The sequence below is a fragment of the Struthio camelus genome, chromosome 3 (assembly GCF_040807025.1).
Source record: "Struthio camelus isolate bStrCam1 chromosome 3, bStrCam1.hap1, whole genome shotgun sequence".
Taxonomy (NCBI): domain Eukaryota; kingdom Metazoa; phylum Chordata; class Aves; order Struthioniformes; family Struthionidae; genus Struthio; species Struthio camelus.
Genome location: NC_090944.1, coordinates 117,706,111 through 117,733,415, shown reverse-complemented (window position 1 = coordinate 117,733,415; position 27,305 = coordinate 117,706,111). Strand labels below are relative to the sequence as shown.

General features: G+C 37.5%; 1 protein-coding gene across 4 annotated transcripts in view; it reads left to right on the top strand.

The window, feature by feature from the left end:
• Window positions 1–27,305, top strand: part of RAB3GAP2 (RAB3 GTPase activating non-catalytic protein subunit 2) — a 52,551-nt gene that overhangs the window by 4,305 nt on the left and 20,941 nt on the right. The window contains exons 2-18 of one of the 4 annotated variants that reach the window (XM_068939884.1): window positions 7,861–7,925; window positions 12,769–12,892; window positions 14,022–14,103; window positions 16,277–16,324; window positions 16,444–16,519; window positions 16,669–16,770; window positions 17,873–17,972; window positions 20,016–20,114; window positions 21,156–21,304; window positions 22,281–22,360; window positions 22,473–22,562; window positions 23,398–23,537; window positions 24,931–25,147; window positions 25,459–25,602; window positions 25,873–25,955; window positions 26,489–26,553; window positions 26,859–26,949. In XM_068939884.1, the coding sequence (XP_068795985.1) occupies window positions 7,861–7,925; window positions 12,769–12,892; window positions 14,022–14,103; window positions 16,277–16,324; window positions 16,444–16,519; window positions 16,669–16,770; window positions 17,873–17,972; window positions 20,016–20,114; window positions 21,156–21,304; window positions 22,281–22,360; window positions 22,473–22,562; window positions 23,398–23,537; window positions 24,931–25,147; window positions 25,459–25,602; window positions 25,873–25,955; window positions 26,489–26,553; window positions 26,859–26,949 (1,755 nt within the window). Of the gene's footprint in view, window positions 1–7,857; window positions 7,926–12,768; window positions 12,893–14,021; window positions 14,104–16,276; window positions 16,325–16,443; window positions 16,520–16,668; window positions 16,771–17,872; window positions 17,973–20,015; window positions 20,115–21,155; window positions 21,305–22,280; window positions 22,361–22,472; window positions 22,563–23,397; window positions 23,538–24,930; window positions 25,148–25,458; window positions 25,603–25,872; window positions 25,956–26,488; window positions 26,554–26,858; window positions 26,950–27,305 lie in introns of all 4 variants that reach the window. The other 3 variants (XM_068939883.1, XM_068939886.1, XM_068939885.1) reach the window with 3 other exon arrangements.

The following is a 27,305-nucleotide window of genomic DNA, read 5'->3' as shown; positions in this document are numbered from 1 at the left end:
GTGGATTAAGCTAGATGAAGTTGCTCCATATGGAGTTCCTGCTCCTTTCTTTCCTGAAAAAGGGTTTGAATGCTTTTTCACATTTCAATGAAGAATAGGACTTGTAAAACATGAGAATTTAAGGTTCTTGGGAAAAGTTAATGCTAATGTTAATAGTGAGGCACGAAGCTTTTGTGGAGCCTGAACCTGGTGGTATCTAAGCGGCTTTGAAAACTGCTGTTTCAAGTGTACAAATACTGGGAATAGAGAGTATTTGTATTACATTTAATTTGACAGCTTGCTGTGATGCAGGATGTTTGGCGATGAACGTTGGCTAGAACAAAAAACAGCTGTAACGGTTATCTCCATTATACAACTGTCTGTAATAAGACATTGAACATAAATGAAAAATAACTCATTAAATGCATCCTGTTTGCAAAATGTGATAAAGCTTCTCAGGCATAACAGAACTTTAGCATTAGCAAATTCAAGGATATTTAACTGAAGAGAGCAGAAAATCAAGCGGTAAAGACACACGTAACATTTTCCACATTTTTTTTTTCTGGTTTGTTTGAGGAATTTAACTGCAATTTGTTTAAAACGATATATCAGACCTCTCTGTTCTTCCATAGATTCTGAGCTCACACTGTGTGTTTGAAAATGCTTGATTTGGTAGGCTTGTTGACAGCAGTGTAGTGACATAACCAGGTAGGCTGCAGGTAAATTTTTTTTTTAAATAAAAATAAAACAAAATTCAGTATTTTTCTGGTGTGCACGTATTATTAATTCTAAATGTGTTTATCTCCCATTACCTAAATGAAACTTATCAAAACAAAACTTATGTTTGGGTGTTCCAAAACCATTGTACATGCGTCTCTGATAACAAGCAGTTCACTTAAGAGCAGTTTGTGGCCCAACATAAAGCTTTGTGCTGCTTCTGCTTATACAGAGGAGGAGGGGGAAAAAAAGAAAAAAAGGTTTTGACTGGTTTGGGGGTTAGTTCAGAGCTATGACGTGTCCTTTACTGCCTCATTTTACAGCAAGGGTGATGGCTTGTATGTGGTAGAGGAACTTTTCCCAAAATCCAGTCCTGTTAAATTGGCAGCTTCCTGAAAAGTGCTTTTCAGCCCTGGAGTCTTGTAATCGTGTCTTTGGAAATGTGCTTGCATACTTGACTTTATTTGGATCAACTAATTTAATTCAGAGATACAGACGGCTAGGCTTTTTATTTCCGAGTTGCAAACAAAGTTAAAAAGAAAAAATGTATTATAAAATTTAATTCTAGATTGCATTTAGCAATAGAGTTCTTAACTCTTTCTATATCCCTCTTATTGAATTTAGTATGTTCTTATGGAAGAGCCTTCTGACAAGCTTTATTATATTGCATCTTTTAATCAGATCCTCTCTCTCCAGGTTGCATTATATACATTTAAGTATCCTTTCTTGCCATTTCAATATTCATGTAGCATATCATAAAGTACTCGCTCTGCCTGTATTTTGTTACTTGCATAATTATTAACACATTCTTAGATATTGGTAGACTAGATGATATACTGTCAACTCCCATGGCAGAATGGCATCCGAGTACTTTGTCTCTATCATTTTCACCCTGAGTCTCTTGCTGCTTTAATGTCTCCTTTACTTAATAGTCCTTTTCTTTCTTTCTTTCTTGCAGTAACTTGAGCTGTGACCTGTACCAGAAACAAAGATGAGATATTATACTTTGTATATCATATGTTTCATTTGCTTCCATGCTATATAGCAGCATAAGGCTTCTTTTCTCTATAGGACCTCAAAATTTGTTTCTGGAGGTAGGTTATAATTGTAAGCCACAGAAATTTGCAGCATTATTTTAAAGAAGGTATGCAGTACCTGCAATTATTTTTTAACTTTTTTTTTCTGTTGAAAGCAGTAGTGACCTTCTAAAGGAGGAGGAATCTCTCCAATTACTGCTTTTCAAATTACTGAGCTAACTAACTGATTGAGTGTCATCTTTCTTCTCTCCTCCTCCCCACTTGTTACGGAAATCTGAAGCGATAAGTGAAAATCAAACAGAATGCAGGTCTCAAAAGGGGCTTCCTAGTAATGCTGGCAAAACAGCTTGATAAATCTGGCAGTCCCTAGTCAGGGGAGCTTTTCAAATAAATGTCCTGGGATAACTAAATAGCAAGAAGATTTTAAAGTATGTCTGAAATTCCTTAGTCTGAAGAGAAAAGAAATGTCTTTTTTTGCCTCACTGGTTATGCAGTGCAGAGGTACTAGAATACCAATAAGTATATAGAGGAAAAAAAATTGAAACTCTTGCACAGAAATAGTAGTGCAAGAAACATTCATTTTATGAATTCTTGAAGCATGGATGGAAAAGAAGCTGGAGATCATAAACACAAGAGAATGAAAAACTGCACAGCATGAAATTAAGATACGAAATAGATGGGTGCATGACTTGATTTTATTTAACACTTTATATATAGAAAAAGCATGTATTAAGGTTTTAGCTGATGCAATTTAATAGTTTCATGGCTGATAATCTAAAAATTGATGAAAACAGAAGTAGTGCAAAGAGATTATTGGCTTGTGCATGAATTGAAACTTTCCTTTTATATTGTAAAAATAAAATTTATGAACTAAAACTTCTGTTTTGTATTTTAAACTTATATCGCTATATAAGTAGGGTTAGTTTAACCTCTGGGAGTCTGGTGTGTTTTTTTTTTTTTTTTTTTTCCACATATACTCTTCCACCTGTGTAAGCAGCGACTGTCAAGCTCATGTCAAGCTTGCCTTTTGGCACCCGCTACAGAGAGCTGCAAGGGAGAGGCAAGGGCTCTGTGCCTGAAGGGAAAGGCAGCTGCTGTCTAGCCCAGGTCATTGTTCTGCCATGGGAGCAGGGAGGCTGGTAGTCAGCATGGGAAGGGTCCAGCTACTGCAGCAGTTGTTATCCACCAGTCCTTTCCAGCATCACCAGCAATCCTGTGACTTAACCATTCACCAATTGGGGCAGTTTTCAGCGCTCAGGGACATATTCTGCACTTTTTCTGGGAAGAAAATCTTAGACTGAGTGAAAATGGCATTCTGTGTCATGTTGGATTTGACCCATTGACTGCCAATTAGACTGCAGTGGTGTATTTCCGTTGCTAAAGTTTGTCTTCTTTTCTTGTCTTTTAAACAAAATATGCTTATCCATTGAAATTTTTTCTTTTGGCTCTTACGTTTGTGACGCGCCACTAGAGGGGCGTCGGGGATTCTTTCGGATTCCAGGGTTAGTTGCACTGAACTTGAGATCATCGTTTGTCAAGTATAAGAATTTATTAGAGCTAAGCGATTTTACACATATGATGGACACTGGACAACACTAAACAATTAACACCAGACAATCTACAAGTATAACAAAGCTAAAAAGCATAGCGAAGAACTAAAAATAGAATACACATATCAGAGCTCTATGGGTAAGCCATGGATGCATGGTACCATGACTGTTCTCGCCCTTTCCTTGTCGTTATGGACCACCCCTCTGGTATAGTTTTCCCTGGGTTGTTCTAATCACGCTCAAGCCGTGCCAAGATGATTCAGGTTCTCCCTGGCAGTTGGCATCAGGGGTGTCCCTGCTGATGGGTGGGCTGTCAGGTCTGCAGGCCAGCTGACAGTGAGTCCAAGTCCCCACCAGAGTTGCATGGCTTACTTTTTTATCCTTCTTGGACTTAGTTCGTTATCCAATTGATCAATGCCAGAGCACAGTTAGACGGTAGAACAGATGACTTCAGTCAGTAACAGTATGGATACCAACAGGATGGTCAACAGGTAACAGTACACATATCAGTGGATTTCAGTACAGATGTTCAACAGATAACCCACTGCAAAATTTCACAATACCTAGATGCTTACAGTGTGAATCTGCAGTGTCCCTTCTCCTTTGCTGACTAGATTTGCCCAGCACTCGTAGGGTCACTGGAGGGCTACAGCAACCCCACAATGTAGTGACTCCGGCTGTAGTACGCCTGGGGTTCCTAAACTCTTGGGGAGCACCACAGAGCAAACCCCTCTTATAGGCTGCACCAGTAGCCTATAAGTCCTGAGTCCTGTGCTTGCTTGTGTGGCACCTATCAGTTTATGATAAACATACTTGAAATGAAGTCTCTTAGTCATTAGCACCAGTGCTGCAAATGTTGATGTAACCATTAACTTAAGAGACGTTACTTTGGTTGCATGGAAGTGTTAGCAGGATGGTACTTGATTTCTCAGATGTTCTGCTTAGATTTTCTTTAGTGAACCTTTGAGTATTAAATTCATCTTAAAGTAACTTTCTGCCAAATTATAAGCAGCCTTAAAGTTTCAAATGCAGTGGTGGTAAAACTTTAATACTGTGTACTTTAATTTAAAGAATGAAGTGATTCTTGTAAACCCAGTAGATCAATTTCTGGTTTTACTATCTTAGCAGTAAAGCAAAATCTGGCATTTGTTGCTGCTTTATCAAAATAGGGAGAACTGTTTACCATACGTCTACTACTAGTTAGAGGTGAATAAGAAATGTAGGTTTGCACGAGAAAACTTGAAAATTTCCCAAGTAACAGCATGTTACAAGTCAAGACCTTGTTTAGGGCTTGTTTAGCTGTTGACCACTACGTAATGTCTTTTTTTCCCACAGTTACTACTTCTGAGCTCTAATTTTACTAAGGGAAGCTGTGAGAGATTTCTTTAAAATCCTCACTGTAGACATATAGGTTCCTGTGTCTTCTCTCACTTCACTACTGTTAACAGGCACTGGTGCATGGGGAAGTGTCAGCTTTTGCAAGCTGACAACTTCTGTGGGATATTTTGTGATTCGCTGGGCACAGATGAATAACATTGTGGTTATTTTGGTGACTTCAGGTGTTACAGGCATATCCCTCTCTCTGTTGCTTCTCCATCCATTGTTTCATAGTTTTATTGCTGATTGTTTAATACCAGCCATTTTGTTTGCATAGGTGAAGCGTCTGAATCACATAGAGAAAAAATTTTTCCCACAAGAATCGCTGTACGAAAGGTGGGAATGCATGTAAAAACATACAGTTGAAACACACGTACAACACGTACAAAAATATATACAGTTAAAACACACAAGGGCAATATATATAGTGTAGAGGATGAACAGGAAGCAGTAGGCTTGTAAGGATTGCAAGCTGTAGCAGATGCTGGCTTTGCAAAGTAGGTCACAGTTTTGAAAGATCCCAGCAGTTTCATTTATAGAATGATGCCCCAACATTATTTTTCCATCCTTGATTCATCTAGATTCACCTGAGGATGATGATGATGACAGCAATGAGAATGTAACTGTTCAGAAAGAGGCAGCAGGAGTCCTCACAGTGAAAGGTTTGTGTTGGGTGTTCAGTCTCGTAAATGACGTGGCTGAGATCTTTTGAAATGGTGATCTCCTTAGTGCTGTAGGGAATGCATGGGCCTCAAGGCTGACTGTATTTCATGGATCAGGTAATATTTCTCTCAGAAGTAGCAAAACTGGACTGCAGCGTACAAAGGTACTTCTTTCCTCCATGAATTTGATAGAAATGGGATTTTGTTGCCTTTTGAGCTAGTGAAATTCAAACAGAAGTAGAATTGTGTTTAGCTGTCTTAGAGTAAACATTAAAGTTTTCTTCTTGCAGTTTATATCCAATAACATTTGTCATAATTCTCCCTTATATTAATATATTTGTACACTGGAAAATTTTCAAGCTCGAGTACAAGATGAGGCCGTGACCCTTTGAAGCTTTTTACTTGCATAGTTATGCCTGAACTAACTGCGCAATGAGATCTGTATTGGCAGTGATACAGTAAAACTGATTGACTCGCTCTTTTTGTGGATGGTAGACTTCTCAAATTCTAATAAAGGTTATTCGTGGAGTGGGTATTTTGTCTTACTCAGTCTTCTCAGTAGTATTGATGAAAAGCTTCTGTCTTAAAGCTCACGTATTTTTAAGTTTCTATCTTCATTAGCTCTACAAAAGTTTAACTATCTGCGTAAGCAGACAGAGTATGGATTTCTGTTCTGTTGTAACGGACTCTTTGTGTAATGTTAAAGGAACCAGAGTTTTTAGAGCAAATAAGATTGGAGTGTTCTTGATACAAATCTTGTTGTCTATACCGTTTGACCATCCATAATGGCAGAATCTTGCTTGCTTAAAACTAAATTTAAACTGAAGCGAGGCATGACCTTTCAACTTCTTTTTAACGTTGTTGTAGACAGGACATCAGTTAGTGGAAAAACCTGAAAGAAATCCTTGGGAAAATCTTGAAGTCTTATGAAATCTGAAGTAGTAATATTGATGTCAGTGATTCTGTATAAGAGTTGGTATTTGGCTTTCCTGCTGAACTGCAGTAACGCGTATTGGCTTATTGAGACTCTTCACGAGTTTGTTCTTTGAGAATTGTACCAAAGTTGCCACCTTATTTAAAATAGGCAAGTAATAGTTTCTCATTGTTGCTAGCTGTAGGAAATCTTGATCTTTTACTAGGAAATGCCTGTGCCTAATTACCCTTCGCATGGGCTCTTTAATTCACATTAAATTTTGTATTTTCAGATGAAAGAAGGTGTCAATGTTGTTATAAAGGACTAATACATTAACCCTTATAAGACCATTAGGAATTGAGCCTATCTTTATAATTCACAATTTTCCCAAATGTTTCAGGCATTTTTGAAGCTTGTGGTTTCTCTGCGGTTTAAATTAATCAGTGTCATCCTAATTTTCTTCTGTGTTGCCTGGCAGGGAGGTGAACAGCCAATGCCCTTGTATTCTTTTTCCTCTCAGAGGCCACCGCTTCAGCTTTTGCTTTGGCTACTTTGGGAGTGGTGGTGGTGAAATCTGCATCATCCTGGCCTCAGGTGTTCTGCTGTTACAGATGAATTTCCATATGCATCCCTGAGGTGTTAAGATAAATGTATGTTGCTACTGACTGATCCTGCAGTTAACTTAAGAAAAAAGACAAACCAAACAAACACACTACACGTTATGGAACGGGCGATGTTCTATTTAAGTGTAAAAATATTACTAATCACAAAATCGTTTGTATGTGGTTCTTGTCATATCTTATGGGACATCTTAAATCAGTTGGTAAGTTGTTTGGGGGCATGTACATAGGGTTGCGAAGGTTTGGAGAGTCAGCTCTCCTCCCCCTTTTTTTTTCCTTTGTAGCTGCCTGCTAATATGCACAGGATGTGGCTTTTGCTACCTTTGGAGCAGTAACAATGGATAAATCAAACTGAAGTTTAAATTTTGCAGTCAGTAGGTCTTGAGTAAGACTCAAGAAGTTCTGATTGGTGATCCCACTGGAAGAAGTTCATTTGTCAAGTGGACGCATGGGTGTGGGATTTTTGGTTTGTTTGGTTGGATTTTTTTCTACTTTTGGCTTTAGTTTGCTGTATAAAACCAGATATACGTCTTTGTTATCTTGAAGTGGCAGTGGAGAAACTGAGAAAAGATAAATCTGTTTGAATAATTTGTCCTTATAAAGTGCCAAGGCCCTAATGAAGGATCAGAGATGTCTTGTACCAGGCACTGTAAATTGTTACTTGCCGAGAGTTCCAGATGAAGTCCGTCAAAACTAATTTATGCAACACAGGTGTTGTTACAGCCTCTTTCCACTTTGTACTTTAGGTTACATCTTCTTTTATGTTTTTCATAGTGTTAAAAGTGAAAATAAATATTTTTTCATAGCGGTAAAACATCTGTTTCTGCTACTGCAGGTTCTTTCTGTAGAACTCATTTAATAGCTGTTTATAAATGAAATTATAATGCATTAGAGGAACGGAAATGCATTGAGGAAGGAAAATAACTGCCAGAAAATCTTTTTGGATTGGTTTTGTTCCCTGTCTGCGCTATATTTATATGATAAACCTTTTTTTGTTTAAAGCAGGTAAATTGGCAAACTGGGAAGATGATGGCTGGGGAGCCTGGGATGATGCTGAAATACAAGAACCTGTAAGTTCCTATGTGTGAGTTTTCATTGCTAACTTGCCTTTTCAAAGGGACTCCTTTACTGTCTTGTATGTGTTTGTTTTTCCCTTATGTAGTTATCACCTGGCCAAGAAGGATCTTGGACAGCGTTTTAAATGTGACTGCTTGTTTGTCCATTAATCCCGTAATTGTTTCTAAATATATCTTGTATGTTATCTATTGCGATAATTACTCATATTGTATTCTTTAGTTTTTTCCTCTCACTAGAGTATCCACAGATCTTTCTGTGGAGCTGTTCCTGGGGGCATCTTCTTATGCTCCAGAGCCACCAAGAGAAAGTGAGTTTTGTTTTTGTCTCACTCAGTCTCTCTTTGGTGGGAACAGTCTTGCAGTCTTTTCTGAGGGAGTAAAGACTTGAGGTGTCTTTTTAGTATCTAAAACCTACCTCAACTTTGATAAAGCATAGATATACTACAAAGAACTAGGGAACTGAAGATTGACTTCAGTTTATATTAAAAAGAAATCATGGGCATATAATTAGATCCATAATAAGGCTCCTTTATTTTAGGGGTCTCTGCCTTTCGGCCCCCTTTTCCATCCAATTTCTGAACATTAACTGTGGAGGGACAAATTCAGCCATCTAATCCCAGGATCTGGGTGACTCTTAAACTCTGGCCCATGGTTATGACTGGAAAAGAAAAAAAAAAAAAACAAACCCTAGGGTGAACACCAAACGTTTTTTCTGGGATTTCAGTGAGAGCTTCCTTATAAAGTGGGCTGGTAACTGATCTGTAGGAAAAGTGAACTATCAGTCCCTCAGGAGTGCTCCTTATATGGAGGTAGCAACATTCTCAATACTGTCAACTGTTATCATAAAAAATTATTTAACCTTTTGGAATAAAGGAATGCATCATAAGGAGTAATTCTAATCCTATGCAAAATGCTGATAGACGAGAGAATCTGTAGGTAAGAGACTGGAGCGGATATCTCAGAATTTTGTACTATAGCATGAAAGAAGAAAGCTGAAATGATGACAAGGGTTGTTTTAATATCCAATTCCCAGCAGTGTATGCATGTATGCATCGTATTATTATTTTCTTAAGAGAAGTAATTTTTTTTTTTTTAAGAAGTGATCAAAAAAAGTAGAATATGCCTACCTGATAATGAGCAATTTTAAGTGTTGTCTGGTTTTTCATTGCTTTGGTCAGATGATTCACATCCACAGTCATGTTGCTTTCCTCCTGCTTGCCACCATTACAATATAAAATGAATACTGAGAAGTGTCATTACCCTAACTCTTAAAAGAGTGATGCAAGCTGATGTAATTACATGCCCTGTTCTCTGAGCAAGAGTTGGATTTGGCTGTCGGCTTTAATGTCCTGCAACTGCCTGTATAGTTAGTGAATGACAGTCCAAAATATGCATGAAGGAGAGGGAATGCTGGAAATGCATCGGAATGGGGTAAAAGTTACAAAGTAAAATGACTGGGAAAAAATCGATGCGTAGACCTTCATTCCACTTGTGACTAATTCCACTTGTGCCAAAAAAAAGTATTGAGAAGAAGAATGAATAGTTGATTTCTGTTTATTTATTTATTGTAAATATGATGGCAAAGGCGGCCATATTTGGATACGGAGCTCGTATTAGCTGGCTGAGCGATGGGTTTTGGGAGCCTGGACGTGGCAATGGAGTTGTGAAGCTCTACCGTGAATAAATAGAATTCACAGACTCCTAAATCCTGAACCACTGATATAAAAGCATCTTTCTAATAAGTGCATAGCACTCCTTTTATGGTGTGATGTGTGGATGGTGTTGTATGAGGGCTCAAATTGCATGTGCTGATACAGCCTCTGTAGGATGAGGCAGCACACTTGCTCTTTAAAGGGGGAAAAAAAATCCCTCTATCCAACTAGTTCCACTTAGAATAACATAGCTAGTCTAGGATTGTTGGCAAGGCTGAGACTTCTCAGTTGCCAGCTGACTTGCATAAGACGTTTTGTTAGGGAAAACTGTTGGTGCAGAAGTTCTCTGCATCCAAATGAGTCATCTGAACAGAACTGCTTGAATAATTCTGTACTAGAGAGAGCTAATGGGATGGATGGAGGAGTTCAGACTTTGCTAATGAAACTCTCTTACCTGCTATCTTTGTCTCAATATGTAGGAAGTCCGCCAATGAGTTGGGCAATGAGTATCTTTGTTAACTGCTTACTTCAACAGTGACTAGGTCCTCAGCTGAGAGGAAAGCAAGACAACATGAGCGTGTGGTCTCTCAGGGAGGAATCACTGTAGATGCTGTCAGGGAAAGAAAAGAATGTGAAAACTCTTAAATAGGACGGGTCTTCAGCTCCACTGTGATTTCCATGAAATGAGTGTTTCTCAAGCCACATCCTTCTTAGAAGTGCTGTAACATTTAGAATTTCCTTAGTGTTCTACTTATGCTGCATTGTGATAGATTCTGCATGTATTGACAAATTGTTTTCCTTTCTACTCTCTTATTCCACTGCTCATTGTCTTAGGATTTTGGAATGCAGTATTTCTTTGCACATCAACGTATTTTCCAGTTCGTTTAAATTTCTTTATACTGAAGTCTGTAGAATTTGTATATTGAAATGTAAGGTTCCTTCATCTGACCTAATGAATAATTTTTTTTTAACTTGTAATGCACACTGAGCCTGTCCTGTGCAAAACCTTGGGCTACGGTTAAGATTAGTTTTATTTAGTCATTTTAACAAAATTTGTTCTTCTGAAAAAGTAAACTGAAAAAAACCATGATGATGAAGCCATGACCTTCGTTCACGCAAAATTTGAAAACCTCTTTTAAAGCACCTATTCCTGTTTGCGGCTGGTGAGCTTGTCAAGGGAGGTTTTAAAATCTATTCTTTAAAATGACAGACACTTCTTCCAGGTAGTTCAAACCCTTCTAGGTAAAGACCTCCTTCCAGTGCTTCTGGCCAAATGTGTGAAACCCTGTTCACTTGTTCGCTTTCCTCCAAAGCTGCTTATGATTCCAGGTTAAACTCTTTCAGGAAGAAAGAACTGTCATTCACAGCAAACAGGGCGTTCTTTGTTCTGTGTACAAGCCTAAATATAAGTGTATGAACGGTGAACACAAGCTGAGATGATTGTGTCAGTCTAGAGCAGCATTGAGGATGATGATTGTAATGAATTCCTTTTTAAGATTCCAACCGTTTGTTCATTTGCGTTGTAGTTGGTGGTAAAATATATATATTTTTTGGAATTTCTCAAGGTCACCTGGACAATATCTGTTTCATGGAATACAGCAACTTTTATGAAGGCATTAGAAATTAAAAAAAAGTAGGGATTTCTTCCCTAAGGTGTCTTTTTGTGCAGCTGATTAGTTATTTGTAAGAGTATCGATGGTCAGATCTTCAGTGCTGATTGTGATCGTTCTATCTTTCACCTTTTTCAGGGAGCTGCTTTTGGCAAGTTAAATGCTTTCCGTATTTGAACTCTTTGCTTATTTTTGTCACTAATGTGAGATCGCCATATGTTATGTCGTACATTTCAAGTTCTTTGTTTATGCATACAAAACATTTTGTATAAATTCTCTTTTTGAGATATAATTTTAGTTTCTCTTACTCTTTCAGCAGTTCTGTTCTTTTCCTGTTTGAAAATCAGTACATTAAAATTAACTACATGGATTTTCTTTGGGATATTTTTGGTTATGCCTTTTGGCATGTGATAGGCTCATACTTTTCGTTCATTCCAAGTTTTGTTCTGTCACAACGAGTTGAAGTTGTCCTGAGTATCCCAGACAACTTCTTCACCTCTTGTAAAGCCTTGAAAAATGCCAAGTAGGCTGCTCATTTTTCACTCTGCAGATATGATGCTGTATTTCTTGTGTTTGAAATACGTGGATAAAAGTATTGGCAACTGGGGCAGTAATGCTGCAACTGATTGCAGGTGTCCCTGCTGAGGTCACATGATCGTTTGCTATATCAAAGGAAAAGGCTTTTGTCTTTTACGTTTATGATGGAACTGCATTTCTACAAGGCCAGTGATCTTGCTGGTTTTCCGTAGGCAAGGGTTAGGTCATTCATACTAGTGATGGGTAGGACTGGGAGGAACCTCATTTCTTTTTCATATGAGCTTTCATTTTTATGCACAGTTTTTTCTTCCTAGCAGATTTGCTATAGCTAAGAGGAGAATGCACAATTCATATATGGTAGTGGAGTGTATATATCTCTATTAATGCATAGAAATAGTGGGTCCTTGGTGAATGTGCGCAGTATCTTTCAGTATCTTTTAGAGGCATTTCCTGCTACTGTGCTTTGGGAAGTCAGATGTAATGACAGCTCTGCTTTTAAGCCTCAAATATTTTTTATAACTGTCCTGGCTGAAGCTAGCTTTCAGTGGCATTTGTAACTTATTGCAGGAGACTAACTGATTTGCTAATAAATACAGTCCAAGGCTTCTGCTGTAGCTGAATTTTAATCTTTAATCTGAATGCCAGCCCTTAAAATCCTTTCTTCATATGCCAGTATTTTTACTGAATGCTGATCTGCATATAAGCTTGGATAAACTGTTAGTATTGGGTATGATTTATAATGAGTATAACTGAAGATGTTCTTATCCAGTCTCTTATTGATAATGATAAAACTTTAAATCTCGTTCCATGTCTGTCCCTCTCCTCTGGTGAAGGAGAGGGTTTCAAGGAGCAGAGTCAGTGATTATTTCTTTTTCTGTTCTGTAGACATGCTAATATAATTAGTGCAAGGTTGATGCTTTTGTCTTATCTTTTTGTGCAAGTTTGAGCTCTAGTGACTTGGTGGGTAGTAGTGCATTCTGCGTCGTTTCTGCTATGTTTAAAAAGTATTGCATACATTGATTATAATGTTACCTATAGGAAGAAGAGGAAGCTACTTCCAAGAACCAGAGAAATTACTGGCTTCAAGACTGTGTGTTGTCCTTGTCACCAACAAATGACCTGATGGTAATAGCTAATGAACAGAAAGCTGTCTTTTTAGTGTGTAAGTATAATTTCTATTAATTGTATATCCTAGTACATTTAATAGTAATCACTCTCGACCCTGTAAGTTCTGTCTTCAAGGATTTTTGGAATGGCTGAGTGTTTTGTGGTACGTGCCATGCATTCTTCAGGTACTGCTGGGCAAGTTGGATGCTTTGTCTTTCCTTCTCAATTATATTTGGGTGTGGGAAAACAATTTTATCATAAGTGACTAGATTTAAAACATACTGTAACTTTTCAGAGATGTTGACGTTAATTGTGCTCAGTGAACAAAACAAAACTTTTATCTTTTGTGTTAGTTTTATCTTCTAAGAAATATTTTACTTTTTTTTTTTTTTTTTACTTTCCCTTGAAAAAATGAGCTAACTGGGTCAGTATCACTTGGAGGAGAGAGTCTCAAGATGGATTGTTTTAAGATTTCTACTTTGACAGAAAATTCTTCTCTATCTAGAATGGATGGCAAGGTTTTTTTTATTAGTTTTTTTTATTTTATTTTTCCGTAAAGGAAGGCTACTAAACTGTTTTTTAAGTACCGTTAGTGATATGTGAACACTGAGCAGCCAACTGCCGTTTTCACATGTACTGTTGCCTGAGGTGCTGGTGCTAGTAACAGCTGGTGCAATTGGTGGTATGCAAGCATGATGAAAGAGATTCTTCTGACATAGGGTTTATTATATACCCTTTAAAAAAAAAAGGGGCTATTGAAGCTGAGAATTAGATAACTAGATTACAATTCTGCTGTTTATTTAGGCTCATTTTCAGCAGACATCCCAGAAGAAGTTTACCCTTGCTTGTAACCTTTCTCCTAAGGATTTCTGTTTTATTAATTGAACCCTTTACAATTTGATGAAGTAGGTATGATTGTATATATCTTTTTAAAAAAAAAGATTATGCATTTCAGGCATTTAGTAGTATGTCATTCCCTGTGGATTTCTAAGAAAATATAAGATTTTTTCTTTAAAGGTCACTTTAAAAAACGAGTATATATTTTACAGTTTTCAAGTTGTGTAATTGATGCTGAACTGTGGCAGGATGTTACTGTATAGAAGAGAAAGATTAGGATTAGGACTACATCTGTGAGATGCAAGACACTACAGTTTTATAGACGGTATCTTTATTCTTAATGGCAGCTAAATGGAAGCACAGTGACAAGGGAAAAGAGGAAATGCAATATGCTGTTGGCTGGAGCGGCTCTCTGAATGTTGAAGAAGGGTAGGTATTGAACTGTAGTTGTAATTAAAATGTCATTTTTGTGTTTAATAAATAGTAACATGTTTTTTATTTAAAAACACCTTATAAGTTTTTTGGGAAGAAGTCCTCTGACTGAAGTGCGTTTCGTGGTTTTATGCATCCTAATGTTATAAATGGAGAAATAGCATATGAGTTCATACAAATTAACAGAGGTACAGTCTGTGGAAATCAGTGCAAGTGCATATAATTCAAAAACTTTAACAGGTCTGGGTTATCACAATGCTTTTCATAAATTCTTTTTTTATCAAAAAACCCCAGTATGCATGCCCTTTTTGAAAATCTGCTTTTGTATTAGACATGGAATTTTGTCAGGGAATGTTGGGACTGGAGGTGTGAGAAGTCTTTTAGATATGCTTCTTTTAATCTTCCTAACCTCACGCAAATACAGAAGTCATCTTCCTGGTTGAGAAGTCACTCCGAGTCATAACTGGTGAGCAAAATTCATGTAATACAAAAAATTTTTAGCTTTGAAGGTGCAGTAAACTTCATGTATGCAGTTTATCTTTGTCCATGGTAAATAGCCTCGTACATGTCTGAGTCACTTTTAGAAATAGGTTTTGCACTCTAAGATATTTAGAGGACTTCGAAAATTTACTTTGGTCTTGCATTTGGTATTTATATGATATTTCTGCTAGATCGATCTTCAAATAGCTGATAGACTCTTTCTGAAATCTCCGTATGGAGGAGGATTTTGCATTTCATTCTTACAAATGTTTTTGTAAGCCCTGTTATGTTTCCAGTCTTGAGCTGCTGTCTCCCTTTGAAAATCCTCCCTGTTGGGTTCAATATTCTGTTATGTTGAGGGAGGCGTTGACTTAACCCGCTTCTCCCCAATTTGTAAAAGCATAATCCTATTTTATAAACCTGCAGCGGGCATAGATTTGAACTGTTTTGTAGGGTGTCTCTCTCTTTTTTTTTTCCATCCTACCACTGAAGTTTCTTTTAGTTTTAAAAAACAAAAAGGGTGTGTTTTTTGGTGTTTGTTTTTTGCTACAGTTAGAATCCCTAGAGACGCTAACATATGGAATGGGAAGCTTTCCTTAGATTGACACAATCGTGTGCATTACTGCTTGACTTAAGTTTTGCAAATGTTTCGTGTAGATGAGATTTCTATTTTTGTGTATGTGTAAATATGACACAGATTGTCTAGACTTGAAATTTGTTGCCCAAGGTCATCTTCAACTGATAAAATCCTATGGTGGCTAAGCTTTCCTGTTGAAAGTGAGATTTCCCTGAGATACTGAACATCTCTTTCAAGTTATAGTTTATTACATGTCAAACTTGCATTTAGAAAGCTTTTTTTCTATAATTGTCTAGAGTGCTTATTTAATCATTTCTCGAGGAATGGAGATAACCTGAAATGTAGATAGTCAACAATACTGCAGGCATTTATGCTTCAAGTACTGTTTGCTATGTCTTCTCAATTTCTATGCCATTTCGTAAAACTTTTGCACTGCTTCTGTTTCCCTGGACAATGCAAAACTTTCTGTCAAGGCAGCAGTAAAATAACCCTTTTGATTTGAGAAATTGAGGCTGTTCTTCTGCATTTATTGAGCAGGCACACCTTCGTTAAAGGTTCTCAGGTTTTTGCACTAACTGGGAAGACCATATTAGCTCTTGAAACACTTACAGATTATGATGTGATAAAGTGCAATGGCTATAAAATCTACCGATTACAGAATGGATTTCAAAAATGTGTTTTGATAAGTATAGTTTAGGGGTTTTTTTTTAATCCTTATTCTTGGTAATCATTAAAAATCGGAACAAATTTAGTTTGGTTTTAGATGCATGAGATTAGACTTGTTTGAATCTTTACTAAAGACTATTAGCAGACTAATCAATCTGTGAATGATAAAAGAGAGCATTAACAGAGTGTAATAAGCATATACAATGTATAATATATTTGAACACTAATGGTGCCTCACTGTTAATATGAACTTGTAATTAAAATGTCTTTAAAATTTTTTTCTCTAGATTGTTTTCAAGTATGAATTTGTATGGTAAATTGTATGTTGCATCAATATATATTTTTAAATGCTCTAAATGCTAATTTGGCAAGATCTATCATATAGAACAAAATTTCACAGAACTGGAGGATGGAATATGCTGATTAGTTATATCTTTCTGTTTCCAGTGAATGCGTGAGTAGTGTATTATGTATCCCATTGGCAAGTCAGAAGAGGTAAGGACTGATCTTTTCCTTTGTATGTGCGTAATCCGTCCCCTTACAGTACAATTTTGAACACATATAGCTCAGAACCGGTTTTGGTTTTTAATTTCTGGTATATCTTCGTGAAACAGGAGTTCCACAGGCCGTCCTGACTGGACCTGCATTGTGGTTGGCTTCACCTCTGGCTACGTTCGTTTCTACACTGAGGTAGGTTTCTCAGCATGGCAGGGCCGCATGGAAGCTATCGTAATAAACATCTTATTTCTATAAAACATCTATGTCTGCAGGTACTGCTTTTTACCTCTCCTAAGCAGGGGGGCAGGTAATGTTCATGCTTATTATTTTTTCTCTTCTAGAGTGGAGTACTGCTTCTTGCGCAACTTTTAAATGAAGATCCTGTCCTGCAGCTTAAGTGCAGAACCTATGAAATTCCTAGGCATCCTGGTGTCACAGAACAGGTTTTGTCAGATTATTTCAAAAGCGAAGTGGCAGTGTTTTGGGGTATGGAAAGGGAGTCCTCTCTGTGAATCCTCTACATCCTTTACCCGTTTTTGATAGGTGGAAAATTTTTTAGAACAAGAAACTATGAATTTCTTGTTTTATAAGCATTCTTGTCTATATGGTTCGAGGATTCAGCAGTTTTTCTGTCTCCTTTGGTGTATACTTAACTTAATAGATTTATTCTGTTTTTTTCTGTGCAATCCTTGCAAAGGAAGGCTTCATTCGTTTCCTGCTTTTTTTCTCGTTTATGTGCAGAAAATATAGTAATGTATTGTTGATGAAAGGAGAAAATGCAACTTGATCGGTACCAAGAGCTGTACCTATTCTTTCATAATCACTTGATCCTAATTATTTCACAGAAAAGATAGCTGAAAAGTAAAACAATCTTCATGAGAGATAGTGCTAGGAATCTGCATTTCGTTACAAGTATTTCCTACAAAGATGCTTGTAGAGCTCGTGCGATTTAGTGGAAGAGCCAGCTTTACTTGCTCTTGGCTGAGTTGACATGCTTTATGCAGAAAACTAATGAAGTTATAGAAGTTTTTGAGCTGGCTTTTTACAAATGCTCATGTGATTTAGTGTGACCTTTTGGGATCAGTTTTGAAATGCAGACGCATTAAGGTATTTGCATCTTGCATTTATATGACCAAATTAGCATTTATGTGCCGAAGTGGTAATTCAGGCACTAATCCAGTTTCAGAATTTGGCTCATAAATCCTTGATATTTGTATTCTAGATAAGTCTGTTCCTCCGTGGCCTTCATAAGATGCTGTAACTTTTGTGTTTTCTCCTTAAGCCATAAAATATATTACAGAAATATAAAAGTCAGTGAAAGAAGATTAAAAATTCAAAATAACGTGCCCGAATAGCTGTTGCATATTCATATATTAATACTTGATTTCTTTGGTTTTGCCTTATTCTGTTGTCTCGGGATTGTTAGAAATTAACTCTTTGGATGCAATGCTCATCTTCAGAGAGTAAATGATACGAAAAGCTAGAAAAGATGCTATTACAACAGTGACAGTTTGTTCTTTCTTTTTTTTTTTCTTTTTTAAACAGAATGAAGAACTCAGTATCTTGTATCCAGCAGCAATTGTGACAATTGATGGTTTCAGCCTCTTTCAGTCACTTCGTGCATGTCGTAATCAGGTAGCCCGAGGTATGTTTAAAAGGAAATGTTTATTTTTGGGGCTGTTAATAGTACTTCTACTGTATATGAAATTTATTTTTGTTTGTTAAATACCAAGTCAAGCTAGAGTTTGGATCTTCCTTGCTTGTCCATTGGTGTGCAGCTTCTGCTGAATATGAGCAATTTTTTTTTCCCCCCACAGAAAGTGCCATCAGAGCACAAGTTGTCTGAGTAGTATTGCCTGTCTCGCACATTGTCACCTTAACAGTGTTAGCAAGTTGGGATGCTGATTTCACTGAGAGTTACTGAAATGCTCTTCTTCAAAAGGGAAAAACCTTTTGGGAATTCGTACTGCTGTAGTGGTGATGTTGGTAACGGTCTATGATCCTCATGTTAATGTCTGAGAGTGTTTGGTACCTTGTTTGACTGTGTAGCCTTTGATGCTGTTCCTGTACTTTGGTGTCTGTTTAAACTGTGATTTGGAAACTGGGTCATTTTCCTGGGGTGATGGGAGAACCACATAACAGTACTGCATTGTAGGTTGTGCAAGTATGGGACTGTTACAACTCCGGGAGATAAAATGTTAAACGGGAGCTGTTGCTGGGTTGTTCCACTGAATTTCCTGATGTTTGTTCTCATTGCACTTCAGCTTTGTCAGATTCTCATTTCCTCTGCACCAGCCCGCATTAGCAGAAAATAGGCATGTCATGAGGCTGAGTATATGGAAGAACCACAGTGGATCTGCCAGCATGACAGCTTTAGGAACTGTTGGGAGAGCAGCACCCTTAGGTTGAGGCTGGAACCTTGCATAGAAGGGATGAGCGGTAAAGAATCGAGGAATGCTACGGTGGTCAGACAGCTCTTTGAGTTGTATGGAGATAGTGGATAGGAATAGATTGCTTGCTCTTTCTTCCAGTTCAGGATGAAGGGGCATGAAATGAAGCTAGGTGGTAGGGAGTTCAAAATAAAAGCAGATAGGCCTTTATGTAGTGTGGAGTTAAATTGTAGGATTCCTTGCCTAAGGATGTTGTGAATGCGGAAAGCTTGCTTGGGCTGAAAGGAGCACTGGAGAGGTTAACAAAGAAGAAAGCTATAGAGGTTTACTGAGCGCTTAGAATTTACCTCTGGCTTAGACAATCTCTTTGGAAGCTGGACGAGGATTTAGAGATATGTTATCAGATATGTGTCCGTGTTCTAATATTGTCTAATGTCTAGGTATGTCTAATACCTAGACATCTGGTTTTAGCTGTGCTCAGATCCTTTACTGGGCTAGATGGATTTTTTGGTCTAATATAGTTGTTTTTATGCTCTTAATGGAGGTGTAGCATTTCCACAGAATAGAGGAGAGGGAAGGCTCCCATAAATCAAAACTGTAATCAGAACTGATACTCTGTGAATCATGCAGCAAACTGGAAAGAAAAGATGCAGGTACTAATTTTAGCTATAATGAGAAAGATCCATCTAATTCTGCAACCAAAACGCATCCTACTGTTTTCTTGAGAGAAGATCACTGTTTCTAGCCAAGTACTTAAGACTAGCTGTAATATCTCCAGCAATGGTCCTACATGTTTTTTTGTTCTTGACCATTTATGTGTTTATCGTAATACATTTTTGGGGAGTTTGAGTCATCGCCTTAGTTTTAACGGTGTTTGTATTTCAAACTGTGGCATATCTTGTGAATGTGCTGGCTTTGCAATTACTTTGGCTGAGGAGTTTCCTTTAAAACATGCCTGGAGCAGAGAAATAAGTTGTAGTAGCATTCTGTAGTTTGTACAGAATGTTAGTCCGTAAATGACTGGTAAGGCAAAGCTCTCTGCAAAGAGCAAATATAGTTGTGATGGATATCACATGAAATTTTATTCAGGTATTTTTTTCTTAAATGTTTTAAGTACATCAAGGAAAGTATTCCAGAGCTCCATTTTAGCTCAGCAGTTGTTTCAATATATATTAATTTAAAACTAGGTTATTCTGTGGCTTCAGAATGTATTGAAAATTTGTTTTACTCAGTTATGCTATTCCTTTGTCTTTGACTCAATGAAGATTTTGTGTGTGTGTTTTACCAACTTTTGTCAGCTGCAGCATCTGGCAATGAGAATGTTCAGCCACCACCATTAGCTTATAAGAAGTGGGGCTTGCAGGATGTGGACACAATCGTTGACCATGCTAGTATTGGTAAGCATTTCTGTTTACTTTCAAACATTAAGCTGAATGAAACTAGGTGTGTTAGGGCTGTTAAATTAGGATTTACAGTATGGAGCTGTGGTACTGTTTGGCTGAAAAAGAATAGTGGGAGAAGGGTGAATTTGTAAACGATCCCATTAACCATCAAAACAAATATATTGCCTCCCCCTGCACTTGAAGGGGAAAAGATATTAGAATTGTAACTCTATCCTCTTGTTTGGTAAGAAACAGAACAGCCAAGAGAGACTACACCAGATTCAGTTCTTGCCGTTTCTACCAGATTAAAGAACTGTTCGGCAGGCAGGATAAGAGCGGCATGGATCTTGTGTGAATTTGGCTCGCTCAAGAAATGATGAGTTTAGATTATTCATTTCCAAAAAAAAACCAAAACCAAAGCAAAACGAAAAAAACCTGGCTGTCAAAGACTTTGACTCCTTAGGAACTTGCAGAAGCCCGGGTTCTTATCAGACAGGCAGGTCTCTTCCTTCCCTTTCACAAAAGCAGGTAGGTAGTCAGAAGTGTGTTAAACAGGCAAGTGAAGTGCATTTGGATAGCCATCAATGTGCTTTTGCTGAAAAACTTTTGCTGCTAAGCTCTAAAAAGCACTGATACTGTTCTTCAATGTGCATGTCTCCTGGTTTAGTAGCCGTTAATAATCACACAATCTGTGGGAAGCTTCCCTTCCTTGTCATGTAAGATTCTTTTCCTATTTTTCATCATCATGACAAATCTTGCTCAGTTTCTTATGAAAACTAGGTGGCTTTGTCTTACTGTTGAAGGAAACTGTACTGGGCTTCTGCTCTCTTAAGCAAACAAACACTCTTTTGTAATAACCTAAGTACATTAGGTTACTTCTGTTTTTCCCTTGGAATTTGTGTAGCTAGATCTTTATTTCCTCCTTTACCCTCCCCCTGAATTTTTGCTGGTCAGCCAAGAAGGTGGGAACATACTTAGACTTTTAGAGCCGGGAATAAAATCGTGTACCTTTGTTCTGAAAGTATAAGACACTCATTTTAATGCTTTTTTTGTTAGGTATCACAACACTGTCTCCTTTTGATCAAATGAAGACTGCCTCCAATATAGGTGGATATAATGCAGCTATAAAAAATAGCCCACCTGCTATGTCTCAGTATGTTACTGTTGGATCCAATCCTTTTACTGGTTTCTTTTTTGCTCTAGAGGTATGTACTACAAAGCTGACTTAACTGAAACTGTTTGAATAATTAATCCTTCTTTTTTCTGTAGGGGTATTGCTAAAGTATTCTTATGTTCATTTCATGCTGACATTTCCCTCTCTTCTTGATCTTCAGAAAGTGGTATCATCTGGAGGAAAAAATCTCTTTGGGTTGGATGTGTTAGTGATGTCTCCACAGGTTGCTGCCAATGAGAACCTTTATCTTAAAATCAATGTAGTAATCGAGTAAACTTATTTTGGCGAGGAGGGGGGAATTTTTGAGGTACCTTAAGGGTTTTAAAAAATTAGGTTGAGATTGTGTATACGTGCACCTCACGGATTATTGGAGAGCTTTGGGCTTTGATCATGTTATATATATGGCCTGGGTATACTGAGCAAATTTTATCATAGTATCTGTTCATATAGCAGAACTACAGTTTTTGCTCAGTGTTGCCTGTGAGCACACTTACATGTTCTTCTTTAATATTGGAGGAAAAGGATGGCAATGTACGTATGTGCGTCTTGTACGTTGTGACCCTAAAAGGGTGCTGTCTTTATCAGGGGTCAAAAGTTGACTGAAAGTGCTAGAATCAGAATTTTGGTTTTGCACTTGCTTTTTCAATGTATTTATGGCAACTGCTACTGTCGGTGTTTGCAAGCATGCTGGAGTCATACTTTCTGTGGTACCGAAGCCTTCTGTGATTCCAGAGCTAACCTTTCATGATAAATCATACGCAAAGTGGTTCTTAACTTCTGTTGTGGAGAAAAATACTGAGCTACTAGTGCCTTGCAGGAGGATTTTGAAGTGGTAAAGAGATATCAGAATGGCTTTTCTGGGGACAAGGAATTAAAATTTTGTAGAATCTTAAAGCTATGCTTTTCTGAGTTGAAAGTCCATAAGAGACCTGAAAAACTATTCTGCAGTTGAATTCAGTCTAAGAAGTATTTCTTGCCTTTCTAAACACTTTTCTCCTTCCTTTCAGGGTAGCTCACAGCCACTCTTGTCTCATGTTGCCTTAGCAGTTGCAAGTAAATTGACTTCAGCGTTATTTAATGCTGCCAGGTAATAACATACAAATAATGTTAAATGATTTTTGTTTTCGTAGCCATGTAATAGTTTGAGGATTTTTAGAACCATAAGTACGATTCTCCTAATACTTTTTTCTTGTTGGAAGTGGCTGGCTTGGTTGGAAGAGCAAACATGAAGAAGAAACTGCCCAAAAACAGAAACCAAAAGTTGAACCTGCCACCCCATTGGCAGTCAGGCAAGTTTGACATTCCATCTCAATTGCTTTGAAGCTCTTTTGTTCTTGATTATTTAAATTCCTTTTGAAAACTGTGTAGCTGATCAACCTCTATCTTTTTCCTGACTTTAAGCAGGAATGATAGTTTGCAGATGACTTGCTTTTAATCTTTGTTTCATCGCATTATAACTTCCTCTACAAATTACTTTATTCATCTCTGTGTAACTTCTAGTGGGTGTGTGAGTGTGCATGTGTGTTTATTGTTACTATAAAAGCACAATCTGCACTATTTAAGCATAAGTGCATGACTGTCAAGCCTGAAGTTTCTCTGAAGTGCCTCAAAGACACTGCATGAGATACTTGCTGCTTGTGATAGCTTATAACATCTCACGAAAATTAAGAGGTATCCTATTTCTCTGCTGGACACGAGGAGAACAAAGAAGGGGCGAGTGCGAACATGCCAGTTTATAGCTTAATGATTTCAAGAAAGCTGATGAAAAACTTGACTCTCTCCTGATTTTTCAAAATATTCTTAAGGGTGTTTGGCAATAAGAGAGGACTTATAAAGTAACCCACTTCTCTGAGATCCTTGATAAGGCAGTTGCTAATCCTAGTTTCTGAAATTTTCATGTTTTATTTATTAGCCTTTCATGTTTTACCAGCTTTTAGTTTTCAGTAGAACTTTAGCACATCTGCAAGATCTCCCAGTAGCACAAAAACTCTAGTCATAATATGCTCTTAATTTTATCCATATCTTTATGACACCTTAAAAAAAATCTTAGTCCATATAAGATACTCTGTTTACTATTTCTGAAGACTTACCTTAGATATTTAGTGTTTTTTATTGGGTTTTTAGGTTTGGACTTCCAGATTCCCGTCGCCATGGCGAAAGAATATGTCTTTCTCCGTGTAACACTCTGGCAGCAGTAACAGATGACTTTGGAAGAGTTATTTTACTGGATGTTACAAGAGGACTTGCAGTTCGCATGTGGAAAGGTGTGCTAGCGTATATCAGTGTAGCAACTAATATGCGTCAGACCGCTGGGCTTCTATGTTCAGAGTTGGCTTAGAATCCCAGGAGCTTTTCCATCATTATGAAAGATTTTAGTACATTGCGTTATTACAAACCAAATTAAAGACAGATCTAATATGAACTCAGTGAGGGCATTGTTGTGCCAGTCCTTGAAGTGCAGATATGGACTATGGTAAGAATTTGGTCTGTTTGGTCTGTATTGTGTAGATGTAGCGTTCAAACCCCCCCCCCCCCCCCCCCGACTGTATCTTAAGAGAAAGCTTCTGACCTAACCATTTTTTGAAGAGTTTTAGCTCTGTTTTCCAAGATTCTTTCTCTTGGTAAGTTCTGTGATGCTTCTTTAAGCAGAAGTCTGAATAATAGATATGACTTGTTAGTTTCTCATTTCATTGTGGTGACTACGCAAGAAGGGAATAGTTAGTCTCTTCTAAACCAAAGATTTTTTTGTAAGAAAATACAGATGTTAAGCTTTCTTGACTGATTTTTGTAATTGTAATTCTAGCTAATGTAACAATACTCCTGGTTCTTCCTATAGGATTAAAGTTTTGCAGCTTTTTATCACATGGAGGATAAGTTCTACGAACAGAGAAAATCTCTAGCTCTGCTGTCCCTCTCCCACACTGCCAATTCAGAAGATTAGTGGGCAGGAAAATAGTACCTACTTCAGAGACATACTAACAGTAGTAAAATAGCTTAGAGTAGTCACGTTTCCCTTGTTCACTCTCCTCTCATATTTGAAGCTTATTTGGTATAATACTGTGCTTTTATTCACTTTTTCCTTTGTTCCTGACAGCTTAATATTATCTAGGATTTCCTGCTGCAGTTCCAAGCTTTATATGATGGACAAACACACAATTACAATTTGCCAGCCTTCTGCCTGTTAGAGCCTTATGAGTCAGGCTGTTGATATGTGAAATAACGGAAAACATTTTGAGAAGTCTTATCTTTTCTCGTTAATCAAGTTACGGACCCTCTGCAACCTTCTCAGTGTAATATATCTTATTATAAATATATTTTTAATGCTTTCTTCTCAGAGAAGCTTTTGTCTTGGTACAATGTCCAGGAGTACAGACCAGATGCATTTTACTTTCTGTGACTTCTCGGAGAAGATCTGGTCCCTCCCAAAAAAGCTCCGTAGGAGGCTGCATTTGGCTCTGAGGAGTCCTCTAGTGGGCCGTGCTCAAAGTGCATGGACCGCAGATCCCTCTTAAAGAAGCCTGGCTACTGGCCAATGGTGCATGTTTTGAAACAAAGTTTAAAACAGCTTGCTGCAGGAGTAATTCTTAGGTAAACTGATGCATACTATTCATTTGTTAATTTCTGTACTCTAATGAACTTTGTTCTTCTCTTACAAAGGATACCGCGATGCAGAAATTGGTTGGATACAAACTGTAGAGGACCTTCATGAGAGGGAAACTGAGAAGATGGATTTTTCTCCTTTTGGACATGCACAGGGTCCAAGCAGAGTGGCTCAGTTTCTTGTGATCTACGCTCCAAGGAGAGGAATCCTGGAAGTGTGGAGCACTCAGCAGGGGCCTCGGGTCGGGGCCTTCAATGTGGGGAAGTACTGTAGGTAAGAAGTGATCTGCATGTAGATAGATTAGCTGCACTGCTGGGGTATTCCGGTGGCAAGAGCGGGAAGTGCTGGTAGGCTGCTTTTGCACTATCAGTGGTATTTCTACCGAATGGAGCTTGTTGTTGTGTTATAGAAGGGGTTTTTGTCCTGCTTTGTGGCTCTGCAGTTTTTCCTGATAAACGTTATCAGTTAGCAGTTCTTAAGCCTTAGCTTAGTGAAACTGTTCCCCTTTTTATTCAGTGTGTGAAAAGGGAAAGTAGCTGATTTCATTCTTCAATGTAAAGGCCATGTTTTTATGTTGGTTTCAGATTATTGTATCCTGGTTATAAAATAATGGGTTTAAACAATGTGACTAGTCAGGGATGGCAGCCTCAGACCTACCAGATATGTCTTCTTGATCCAGTCTCTGGAAGTGTGAAAACTATCCATGTACCTTTTCATTTAGCACTGAGGTAAGAGGTTTCTGTGTTCTGAATACCCTACTTAATTTCAATATTAGTTTTGGAAATAATTTATTTATTTATAGAGAACAATTCTGGTGTTCCTTCTCAAGCTGAATAGTGTATTACTCTGTTAATAGTCTCACTGATTAATATGCATTAACTTGATTTTTATTAATGTGATGTTATCTTAAGGTAGCATGAACAAAAGAAACCTATATTTTTTCTAAATCATTCATTTCAGTTTTCTTCATATATGCAAGTAAAATTATTTCCCTTTAGTGATAAAAAGAGTGAGCGAGCCAAGGATATGCATCTAGTGAAGAAGTTAAATGCATTACTCAAAGCCAAAACCTCAGATCCAGGTAGGTTCTCTTGTATAATTTCTTAACGTTGTTATCAACGTTAAGAATTGTATTATCTGCTCTGTAAGTGTATGATCACAGGTATGATAGCAGTGCATGCTCACAGCTGTATGAATCAGGATCTTTTTAAATGGTTTGTGTGTTTTAGAAGCTACCAGATTAAATTTGTCCCATACAAGGACCCATTGTAAGCCTTATCTGCCATTTACATCTTACTTGAACTCTACTTTGAGTGCTTATGTGAAGCATTGGCTATTTGCAAGCCATTACGCCTTGTCATGGGAGAGTTGATTTTAGCATTTGAGTGTAGATGTCCCCGTAATGTACATGTAATACATATTTCTTACAAAAGACAAATCTGGATAAGAGATTCCACTCAGCTGCTACTACATTTGTTGTGGCAACTCTTGTAATAGTGTCCATCAGCTCTATAGCATGAACCCATGTACATTTTAGCTAGGGTGCAGATTGCCTTGCTTTTTACAATCTAGCTGGAAAATATGAATTAAAGACATCATTGTCTTTGTTTACAGACTTGGTTGAAGCTGAAGCAAAGGAATTAATACTTGATATTAAATACCCTGCTACAAAGAAACAGGTGAATATTCAGAAATCGTTACTTGAACACTGAAAAAAAAAATTTCGTTATCAGACTGGAGTGCTTTTTTAACATACTGTCTAGAGTTAATATTTGATTTGTGACTTCCTCCAGGTATCTTCCATGATAAAATTGAAATAAGGTAAATAGAGCAGAGCTTGCTATAGGATCAAATTATGTAACAAATATACCTGAAGACAAAAAGCAGCTGAAAATCATTCCCAAAGTTGTGCTATTGTGGGCTTATGTTACATGTTTTCACAGTAAAATTAAGTGTTTAATTCTGTTGAATGTTTGCTTAATAGGCTCTGGAAAGTATATTGACAAGTGAACGCTTGCCACTCTTATCTCTTACAAACATCACTCAGACGTTAATGGATAATTTAAAAAAACAAGGTAGGTGGATATTTATTTTGTAAATATGGAGAGTCATTTGCACTTTGTCTGCAAGGAGTCTTGATGAAAGACTAGTGGTGTAAGGCTATTGTGGAACTATTCTGTTCCACAAGGAGACTGCTTAGTTTTGCTGTTAGGTATCACAAGCTGTTACTTTCACATGTTTTGTTTTTTTTTTTTTTTCTTCCATGTAGATATCAAATCGCTTGCTAATAAGTGTGCTTTGCTGTTCTTGTCAGGTGCTTAGTGTCCTGTGATTATGTGTTTAAAAAATGAAACACACACATCCAACTCCTCCCCCCCCCCCACAGAAAACCCAACCCAAAATCTGGGCTCAGTGTTTTCATTTGATAAAG